The 11,782-nt window shown below is 21.4% G+C and overlaps 1 protein-coding gene across 2 annotated transcripts in view; it reads right to left on the bottom strand.

Moving 5' to 3' along the window:
- LOC117177390 (serine/threonine-protein kinase mos) overlaps positions 1 to 11,238 on the bottom strand; it is a 23,762-nt gene extending 12,524 nt beyond the window's left edge. Inside the window, exons 1-3 of one of the 2 annotated variants that reach the window (XM_033368045.1) lie at positions 11,149 to 11,238; positions 2,599 to 2,666; positions 2,325 to 2,518 (exon numbers count right to left, since the gene is read on the bottom strand). In XM_033368045.1, coding sequence (XP_033223936.1) covers positions 2,325 to 2,518; positions 2,599 to 2,657 — 253 coding nt within the window. In that variant the 5' untranslated portion in view covers positions 2,658 to 2,666; positions 11,149 to 11,238. Of the gene's footprint in view, positions 1 to 2,324; positions 2,519 to 2,598; positions 2,814 to 11,148 lie in introns of those variants that run through there. The other variant, XM_033368044.1, reaches the window with a different exon arrangement.
- Between the last annotated feature and the right edge of the window lie 544 nt (positions 11,239 to 11,782).

Here is an 11,782-nt window from a genome sequence, read left to right on the forward strand (position 1 = left end):
GCGTAAGCTTGAAATTAACATTTCCTACAATTACTGACAGCGATTAGGGAAAACAGGTGAGTTTGAATATAACTGCTTGAGGTTTCGAACGCAACCATGGAATCCATCATGAACTTGATCCGAAGATGCACGGCCTTGGCCGAATGGCCGATCCGAATGCAACTTTAAAGGCGCGAAATATGAAAATACCCCTGTATAATGGCTTCTCCTCTGCTGCTGTGCAATTCGGGTAGCATTCAACTCGCCATGTATGTAAGCCCCAGCCTGTCCACCCTGTATATATTTTCGAAGAATTTTTAAACTTTTAGCGTTACAATTTTACTTCTTTTATTTAAAAGTGTTTAATTTATAAGTGAAATTGTTACATTTTGACGCATATATAACAATTGAACACTTATTATTTGTAGAAAAAAATCGAGTAATTTGAAGAGATATGTAAAAATTTTAAAAAGATTAAAAATTAATTTAAAACTGAAAATTATTTCAAGTAATTTAAACGAAATGTGTGAACATTTTTTTCAAAACTTCTAAATATATTTTAAAATTAATCGAAATTTTCCAACAATTTTTGTTCTTAAAATTCCTTTTACAATAATTTTTCAAAGTGAAAAATCATTTTCAATTTTCCTAAGAATCTTAAGAACATATTTTATTTTTTTGAAGTCTTTTACAATTCTTAACAAAATTCTAATTTTTTTTTTTAAATCTGCAAAATCTATATTTTATTTTAAATTCGGCTGTAAGTATTTCAAATTATTTCCAGTTCTAAATTTGATTCGAATCTTTTTAAAACTTTTAAATATCTCTTAAAATTACTCTAATAATTTTACAAATAATAAGTATTTTATTGTTATTTATAATTTCAAATTTAATTTTTTTTAATTTGCAGGATTTTATAAAAGTTATAGAAAAAATTCAATTCCTTTTTAAATATATTTAAAAGTTTCGCAAAAATTCTAAAATTATTTTGAATTTGGAAAAGTTTAAAACCACTTCTAGATTTTTAAAGATTTTGAAATAAAATTTTAAAGCTTTTAAAGGATGCCCAGACTGTTTAAAATAAAAGTAATTTAACTTCTAATTACAGAAATGTTAATTTGAAAAAATTATTTTCCAATTTTTAATGTATCTAGCTTAAAGCTACTTAAAATAATATAATTTTGAAATTTTTTAAAGTTCATTGCAGGATTCTTTAATTTAGACTTGAAAATGTTAACGTGGATTTATATTTTTGGACCTAATCTGAATCTTTGAGCTCTATAATTCATAAAAGTTCTCAATTTTGCAGTTTATTTGCATATCATTTAACATTGTTTAATTGAAAAGTGTTAGTAACTTCCATTTTGTATGTGTAAATTTTTTAATTTTCAAGAGAATATTCAAATTTTGTACCTAGATAATTATGATGTCTCATAGAGATGAATTTTCAACCAAGAAGATCAAATTTCTATAAAAAAAAGTACAATTTTCGTGGAAATTCAGGAATTTGGAATTAAATAAATGGATTTTCAACAAAAAATGAAATAGTTCGATTTTCAACTAAAGAAATTAATTTTCAATCTAAAAGAATAATTTTTAACAAAATAACATTATGTTTCATCTAAAAAGGGTAGAATTTCAACAAAAAATGGAATAGTTGAATTATCAGTTGATATAATGAGTTAAAACAATTAATTTTTCAATTTAAAAAAGTCAATTTCAACCAAAAATAATGGCATAGTTATAGTTTCAGTTTAGAAAATTTATTTTTAATAACAAAAAAGAATTTTTAACAAAATATACGAACTTTTAACCAAAAGGGTTGATAGTTGAATTTTCAAGTAAAAAATATAAATTTTCAACTTAAAATATAAGAGTTAAATTTGCATTTCGGAAAATTAATTTTTAACCAAATAAAGAAGTTTTCAAGCGAATATTCAAACCTTGAACCAAACAGATGAATTTTTAACCAAGGCGATTAAATTTCGAAAAAAAAGAACAATTTTCATGCAAATACTGTAATTTTGAACTAAAAAAGATGTATTTTTAACAAAAAAATGGTTTAATTTTTTACCAAAAATTTAATTTATATAATAGTTTGGGGAAAAGTTGCTAAGAAAAGCCGCTACTGTTAGAGGGCACTTTCGAAAAATTAATTTTAATTTCGAATTTAATTTAAATTAATAAAATAAAAATGTAAATAAAATTTTATTTTATTTAAAATTTAATCTATTTAATATTAAAATTCATTAAATTTAGTTTAAAATTTTAATTTTTTTAAAGTCAATTTCAATTAGGAAACTAAAAAAGCCAGTAACTCTCGGTACTTCCTAAATAGCATTTACCTTTGTAGGATGCTTTATAGACGGTTCCAAACCCACCAAAACCTAAAACAGTAGGATGTCGATTTTCCAGGCCAGTTTTGACTAATTTTCTCCTATATGGCGTATCGACTTTGAAAGGGGAGAGAAAATTTTCTTTATTTTGTGCTTTCTCCAATCGGCTTTTCTTTTTTAAAGTTTTGGGACTCGGAGATCTCCTGTAATTAGGATAAAATTTTTATGAAAAAAAAAAATTACAAATAATAAAAAAGCATCAACGATTTAAATAGATTCTTACCTGATGCTGTCGATAGCTTTCTTCGATGGAGATAGTAGTTTTAAAACACGAGATGCCATTTTGAGTTTCTCAAAAAAAAAAAATTTTTTACTACATCAACAGGTAAATAATAAAATTCGATTAAAAAAAATTATTTTCATATTAAAACTGAACAAAAGAGAAAATATTTTGCCGAATTAGGTAGGTTATTGAATTACGACTGCTTTTATAGATATCATAACAAATATTGTAAACTCGCAAACACACAATTCTTATTTAGTCGAATCGAGGTGGGAAAATAAAAATATTTACAATTCCGTAAGTCTGCTAAATTCGATCAAAGTTTGAGTAAAAATAATTTCAATTTTTAAAGCTTCTAAAATTTTTAATATATAACCAAAAGTTACTCAAATGGATTTTAATTAGATTTAAAAAATGTGTTTTTAAATGAAAAAGTGTGCAGTGGAAATTTAATTTAATTCGCAGACTTCAGTCTTTTCACGATTCTACTTTTTAACTTAATTAATAGAATATAATAAGAAAATCCAAACTTTCATGGATAAAAAATCATTCTTTTTGGTTAAAAAGTTTAATATTATATTTTTGGTTTATTGATCATTCATGTATTTTGTTAAAAGTCATATTTTTACTAAAAAATTTAAGTATTTGATTAAAAATTGAGTTATTTTATTAGAAAATTTGTTTTATTTTTGGTTGAAATTTAATTTTTTAAACTGAATATTTTTAATTGAATTAATTAAAATTTAATCATTTTAATTTAATTTTCATTATAATTATTAATGATTAATTTTAATTAATGAATAAATAAACAAAATAAATAAAATATTATTTATTTAATTAAAATTAATATTTTTCGTCAAAAATTCATCTTTTTTCGTTGAATGTTAGTTTTTTGTGGAAAATTAATTCATTTTCTTAGATTTATCTGTCACTTCTGTTAAAAGTTTCTCTCCTAGGTTGAAAATTAATTTTGTTGTTGTTGAGAATTGATTTTTTTGCATGAAAATTCAACTATTTTATTTAAAAGTTATATTTCTTTGCTAAAAATTCATGTCTTTGGTTGAAAATGTAATTAATTTGTTAAAAATTCGTTTTCTTTTAGTTCAAAATTATTTGTTTAAGTTAAAATTTAACTATATTTCAGTCTTGGTTGAATGTTTCTCTTTTTTACTTAAAAATGCAACTATCAATTTAAAAATTGTTTGAAAATTCAACTATTTTTTTTTTAAGTTTTACTGTTTTGTTGAAAACTTATGTCCTGGTTTAAAAATTTAATTATTCAATTAAAAATTGATTTTTAACGGAAAATTGTAATATTCTTTTTTTTTAATTGATCTTTCTTTACTTTTTTAGTTAAAAATTCAACTTTTTTGTTATAAATTAATATTTTATAGTTCAAAATTCGCCTTTATTATAGAAAAATAACTTTATGGGTTTAAAAATCATTAAAAATTCATTTTTTTAAGTAATATGTCTAAAATTTAACTAAAGTACAAATATCTATTTAGTTAAAAATTCAACAAATTTGTAATAAATTAACTTTTTGTTGACAAATCATATCTTCTGGTTAAAAATTAATTATTTTAGTTGAAATTTAAACTATTACTCTTTTCGTTTAGAATTCATTTTTTTGTTTCTTTGCTGAAAATTCATGTCTTTGGTTGAAATTTAATTTTTTAACGTGAAAATTGAACCATTCTATTCTTGGTCAAATAAATAAATAATTATATTATATTAATGTTTATTTAAAAATGAAACTATTAATTAGAACATGGTTTTAAAATTCAACTAGTTGGTTTGAAAGTGGTACTGCTTTGTTGAAAATTAATGTTCTGGTTTAAAAATTTAACTATTTAATTGAAAATTAATTTTTAACTGAAAGTTTAAATATTCGATTTTTTGTTGAAAATTGATATTTCTTTACTTTTTTAGTTAAAAATTCAACTTTTTCGTTAAAAATTAATATTTTTTAGTTAAAAATTCGCCTTTATGATAAAAAATTAATTTTCTACGTTAAAAAATCACATTTTTGGTTAAAAATTCAACCGTTTGGTTGAGTGTTAATTTTTGTGTTAAATATTCATTTTTTTTTTTAAGGTTTCTTTTCACTTCAATTAAAAGTTGATTTCCTTGGTTGAGAATTCATTTTTTTGTTGTTGAAATTTAACTATTTAGTTTGAAAGTTGAACTTCTTTGCCGAAAATTCATGTCTTTGGTTGAAAATGTAATTAATTTGTTGAAAATTCGTTTTCTTTTGGTTACATATTTCGCTTTTTTAGTTAAAAATTTAACTAATAATTAGAAAATGGTTTGAAAATTCAACTATTTTGTTTGAAAGTGGTACTACTTTGTTGAAAATTAATTCCCTTGTTTAAAAATTTAATTATTTAGTTTAAAATTAATTTTTAACTGAAAATTTAACTATTCCATTTTTTGTTGAAAATTGATCTTTCTTTTTTTTTAATTCAAATCAAATTTTTCGTTAAAAATTCAACTATTTGGTTGAACTCTGATTTTTTTGTTGGAAATTCATGCATTTTTTTACAAATTTATTTATCACTTTAGTTAAAAAGTATTTCCTTGGTTGAAAATTCATTTTTTTTTTTGCTTGAAAATTTAACTATTTTGTTTGAAAGTTGTACGTATAGTTGATCAAATCATGTCTTTGGCTAAAAATGTAATTAATTTTTTAAACATTTGTTTTATTTTAGTTGAAAGTTAATTTTTTAAAGTGAAAATTTATCTATTCCATTTTTGTTTGAATATTTATCTTTTTTAGTTAAAAATACAACTAATTACTTCAAAATTCAACTATTTTATTTAAAACTTGTACTGATTTGTTGAAAATTAATATCCTTGCTCAAAAATTTAATTATTAAGTTGAAAATTAATTTTTAACTGAAAATTTAACTATTCAATTGATGTTTGAATATTTATACTTTTTAGTTAAAAATGCACCTGTTTGATTGGAAAAAAATTGAAAATTCAACTATTTTTTTTTTTTGGAAATGCATCTTTTTGGTTTAAAAATTCATCTCTTTTAGTAGAAATTTTATCTGATTTGGTGAAAAACGCAATTCTTTGGCTATAAATTATTCGTTTTTGGTTGAGGATTCAAATATTTTGTTGCAAATTTATCTTTTATAGTTGAAATATCAACTATTACACTTTTCGACGTAATTTTTTTTTTAATTCTGCTATATTATTGGAAATTTGTATGGCTTTGTTGAAAATGTATGTCTTTTGTTGGAAATTTAATTAATTTCTTGAAAATTCGTTTTCTTTGAGTTAAAAGTTAATTTTTTAAAGGGAAAATTTAACTATTCCATTTTTGGTTGAATATTCATCTTTTTTAATTAAAAATTATACTGTTTATTCGAAAATGTATTAAAAATACAACCATTTTGTTTAATTATTATTTTTGAAAACTCATATTTTTTTAATTTTATCATCAACTATTACACTTTTCAATAAGAATTCATTTTTTGGTTGAAAATTGAACGGCATTATTAAAAAATTATTTTTTGTTTTGTTTTGAAAATTCATAATTTTAGTTAAAACTTCGCCTCTCCGACTAAAAAGCAAAATTATTTTGGGGAAAATATTTGTTTTTTTTAATTGAAAAATAATTTTTTACATTAAACTGCAACTGCTCCATTCTTTGTTGAAAATTTATCGTTTTTAGTTGAAAATTAATCCTCTTAACAAATTTTTTTATCTGCTTTATTTAAAAATACAATTGTTTGGCTCGAAATTAATAAACCATTACGCTTTTCTGTGAGAATTATTTTATTTATTTTTTTAATTCAACTATTTTATTTAAAACTTGAATTTCTTTGTTGAAAATCCATGTTTGATTGAAAATTTATTTTTTTGGTAGTCTTTTAACTGAAAACTTATTTTTTATGGGTGAAAATTTAGCTGTTTGGTTAAACATTCATTTATTTTGTTGAAAATTCGTTTTTCTTGGTAAAAAAAATTAATCTTTTTGGTTGAAAAATTAATGTTTTTCATTTTTAAATATTTTCAAAATAATATACTAATAATTATTATTGATTAATTTATTAATTTTTATTAATTATTATATTAAAATTTATTAAAGTTCATATATTGTTTCAGTCTAAAATTTGAAGTTTTGAAATTTTTTAATTAAGAAAAAGATCAATTGCTTAATATTTAGAAATATTTATCTGTTCATTTAAAATCAGTTATTAGAAAAGAAGTATTCAAAACTAAAAAAAAATAATAAACTTTTAACTTTACAATTTTAATTTGTAAGTAAAATTGTTGAATTGGGATGTATAAATAAATATTTAACGCCTGTTATTTGTAAAAAAAATTCGAGTAAGTTAAAGAAATATTTCGAAGTTCTGAAATTATTAAAAAATTAGAAGCTTTGCAAGAATAGTGAAAGGCTTCAAAAGAATAAAAAACATTTTCTTGAATTCCTAGGAAAATTGAAAATGATTCTTTTATTTTGAAAAATTTATTTTAGGAGAATATTTTAAAAGATTTTCAAATTTATCAAGAATGAGTTCGGAATATTTTAGGGAAATAGTTTTTATTATTTTTTTTTTAGAGTTTTTTTTTAAAGGTAGAAAAGATTTGAGGAAAAATTCAAATATTTAAAAAAAATGCTTAGAAGTTCTGAAAAATTTTTTAAAATCTAAAACAACATGTAGATTTTTTATGAATTTTAAATAAAATTTTAAAAAGCTTCATAAGCATATTTAAACTATTGGAAATAATAATAATTTATATGGTGGCCATTTTAATCAAAGGAAAATCTGCAAAATTCAGAATTTTTAATATTCATAAATTATAGAATTAAAAAATTTAGATTAAGTTCCAAAAATATGAATCCACCTTAACATTTTCAATACTCTAAATTAAAGAATCAATCAATAAACTTTAAAAATTATCAAAATTATCTTATTAATTCATTTCAGGCTAGAAACATTAAAAATTTAAAAATTAAAATTTTTTCAACCTAAAACTTAAATTATTCTCATTTTAAATAGTTTAAGCGTTCTTAAAAACATTCAAAAATTTTATTTCAAAATCATGAGAAATCTAGAAGTTTTAAATTTTTTCAAATTTAAAATTATTTTTGAATTTTTTTCAGAACTGCTAAATAACTTAAAAAATTAATTGAATGTGTCCACAACTTCTTGAAAATCCTGCAAATTTCCAAACATTTTTCTTCAAATTTTTATTGATAAATAACAATTGAACACTTTACAAAATTGATTTAAAACTTGAAATGATATCAAATAATTTTTACAAAATGTGTGTAACAAAAAAATTCGACTATTTGTACAAAAATTTCGGGGCAAATGCCCACAACCTAATTAAAAACAAAATGTAGAATTTTCAAAATTTCAACAACAAAATTTAGAAGCTTTTTAAGAATTTTGAAAAGCTTCGAAAAAAATAAAAACATTTTCTTAATATCCCTCGCAAAATTGTAAATGATTTTTCAGTTTGAAAAATTATTTTAACAGAATATTTAAAAAGATTTTAAGAGATTTTAAAAATTGTTAAAAAAGAGTATATTTCTAATTGTATAAAAACATTTAATTACAAATATATTATTATTAAGTTATTTTTAAGTTTAAAAAAGTTTATAAAGTTTCAATCGCACTTTTACATTTTTTTTAATGACTAAGACTTTCAAATTGAAACAGTAACAATCTGGAAATTCTTCAACTTTGAACGAATTAAGAATCGTTCTATCAAATAAATTATTGTTTAGTTAGTACAGATCCATTTTAAAAATCATTTATTAATTTATTTATATTTACAGTTGATAAAATAATACTTTTTTATCAACAATTTTCAACTTCAAACCCCACTAAATTTTTATTTTTGAAGTCTTTAAATCCAAAATGTACGCTTAAAAATAAAAATCTAAAATGAAGAATTTTTAAACTAACAGATTTTTGAATTACGCATTGTAAACTGAATCATATCATAATTGAAAAAGATATCAATTCAACTAATTATTTGAAAAACTGTTCAAAATGAAACATTTTTGAAGTGAAAGACTTTCGAATTACGCATTCTAAACTGATGGGGCCGGGGAAAACCGGGAAATGACAGAGAATTTATTTTTCGACCGGGAATTTTACAAAATATTTAGAATACAATTTTTGCCCAACTTTAATTTCAATCGTTTTTAAATAATTGTCTAAATTGTGATTTTTATAAATTATTATCTCATTTAGTTTATGATTCTTAATTCGAAAATCTTTCACTTTAAAAATTTTCGATTATTAATTTTGAAGCATATATTTTAATCTAAATAATTTTAAAATGCAGTTTTACGGTTTAAAAAAATTAAAAATTAGAAGTTTTTAATATCGTAGATTTTTTCATAAAAAACAAGGTGGTCGACGGACCGGGAAATCGGGGATTTTACGAATTTTCAGAAGAAAAATTTTCCCAAGTTCGATTTTAATAGTTTAAAAAAAATGAAATTGCAGTTTTGAGGATTTAAATAATTAAAAATTAAAAGCATTGGAAGTTGAAAATTTTTTATATAAAACAGTTTTATTTTATCAACTGTAAATATGAATAAATAAATTATTTTTAAAATGGATTTTTACTCGAAGTATAGAAATCTGAACAATAATTGATTTGACCAAACAATTCTAGATCCGTTCAAAATATATATTTTTAATATATATATATATATATTTTTTAATTCAGAGTTTCAGGTATTCCTTTATATTATTTTTTATATTAAATTTAATAAGTATTTTTTTTTGTTATTAAAAAATGATGTGAACGTGCGTTTTACTATTTTCAACTTGAAAATAAATCCATAATAATATAGTCATAATTAAAAGTTTTTAATAAATGAAAAAAATTTAATTTGAAATTTGTTAATTTAGAAAAGGAATAATTATTTAATATTTAGCAATATTTCACTGTTCATTTAAAAAGAGTAAATTTAAACCAAATATTTAAAAGAAAACTATTTGAAACTGGATTGTTTTACATAGAAAGCTTTGAATATTTAAATTTTCGAAGAATTTTAAAACTTTTAGCATTACATTTTTAATTGTTCCATTTAAAAAAGATTCAAAATTAATTAAAAACTTGAAATTATTTCAAGTAATTTAAACGAAATATGTTAACATTTTTTCAGAACTTTTAAATATATTTTAAAAATAATCGCAATTTTCCAACCATTTTTGTTCTTAAAATTCCTGTTACAATAATTTTTCAAAGTGAAAAATCATTTTCAATTTTCCTAAGAATCTTAAGAAAATTTTTTATTCTTTTGAAGTCTTTCATAATTCTGAAAAAAATTCTGAATTTTTTGTTTGAAATCTACAAAAATCTAAATTTTATTTTAAATTCGGCTGTAAGTATTTCAAGTTATTTCAAGTTCTAAATTTAATTCGAATCTTTTTAAAACTTCTAAATAATACTTAAAATTACCCTAATATTTTCACAAATAATAAATGCTCTATTGTTATTTATAAATTCAAATTTAATTTTTTTTAATTTTCTAAAAGTTATAGAAAAATTCAATTCATTTTGAAATATATTTAAAAGTACTGACAAAAAATTCGAAAATGATTTTGAATTTGGAGAAATTTAAATTCACTTCTAGATTTATCTAAACTTTGAAATAAAATTTTAAAGCTTTTAAAGGATACCCAGACTATTTAAAATTTAATAATTTAACTTCTAATTACAGAAACGTTAAGTTAAAAAAAATTATTTTTCAATTTTTAATGCGTCTAGCTTAAATTGCTTAAAATTACTTAAAATAATATAATTTTGGAAATGTTTAAAGTTCATTGCTTGATTCTTTAATTTTTACTATTGAAAATTTTAACGTGGATTTATAATTTTGGAACTTAATCTGAATTTTTGAGCTCTATAATTCTTAAAAGTTCTAAATTTTGCAGTTTATTTGCATATCATTTAACATTGTTTAATTGAAAAGTGTTAGTAACTTCCATCTTGTACGTGTACATTTTTGAGCATTTGTATACACAATTTTTGACTTGAGAAACTTTTAAACTTCAATTTTAAAAGTTTGAAATTCAAGGATTCCACTTTGAATGTTTTAATTTGTTGTTTGTTTTTTATTACTTTATATGGAAAAATGTTTATGATATAAATTTATTTTTTAAATTTCAGTGGCCGTGAAAAATGTTTGCGAACCGGGAAATGACCAACAATTTTTTTTCTTCGATTAAAATAGCCATCCTGTTTCAACCAAAGATATAAATAAACATTTTCAATCTGAAAATACAACTATCTTGAGAAAAATTCACCTTTTTTATTTAGAAATTCAACACTTTGTATGTCATTATTTCTTTATTTAATGCTAAATTTGTCTAAGTTGAAAATTCAATACTTTTGTTGAAAAATCATCTTTTTTATAACAATTTTTTTCTCTTTTCGCAGACATTTGATCTTTTTGGTTTAAAATAAAAAATATTGAAAAAGATCAAAGTTAAACAGATTTTTTATTTTAAAAGTGTAGTCAAATTTCCAGGAAAAAAAACTTAATTCACTGTAATTTACCGAGTTTTCCCGATTTTCTAGGTCCAGCCGTCACCCTGAAATTAAGAAGTGTTAATTTTATTTAAAAAAATGTCATCGCTCAATTTTAAATGTTTCCAGTCTCTAGAAAAAAGCGAAAAATTGTTTTTCTTTGGTTAAAACGGTCACTCTCTTTTTAAATAATTGAGTGAATTAAATTCGATAAAGTTCTAATAAAAATAATAAAAATGCCTAAATATGTAAAAATAAATTTTAAATTGAATTCAACAATATAAAATGAATGATTGGATAAATTTTTGGAAAAATGAAAAGAAATTAAGAGTCGCAATTAAAATATATGTTTATTTCTGATCCTAAAAACGATTTTCTATGAGGCTCTTATTAATTATTTTTAATACTGTGAGTTATAACGAGATGTATGTACAGTAACAATGACGTCATAGTCTCATGAATAAGGAATATACAGGGTGGACACGCTGGGGCTTACATACATGGCGAGTTGAATGCTACCCGAATTGCACAGCAGCAGAGGAGAAGCCATTCTACAGGGGTGTTTTCATATTTCGCGCTTTTAAAGTTTCATTCGGATCGGCCATTCGGTCAAGTCCGTGCATCTTCGGATCAAGTTTACAATAGTTTCCATGGTTGCGTTCGA

Source organism: Belonocnema kinseyi, chromosome 7 (genome assembly GCF_010883055.1).
Source record: "Belonocnema kinseyi isolate 2016_QV_RU_SX_M_011 chromosome 7, B_treatae_v1, whole genome shotgun sequence".
In the NCBI taxonomy this organism is placed as follows: domain Eukaryota; kingdom Metazoa; phylum Arthropoda; class Insecta; order Hymenoptera; family Cynipidae; genus Belonocnema; species Belonocnema kinseyi.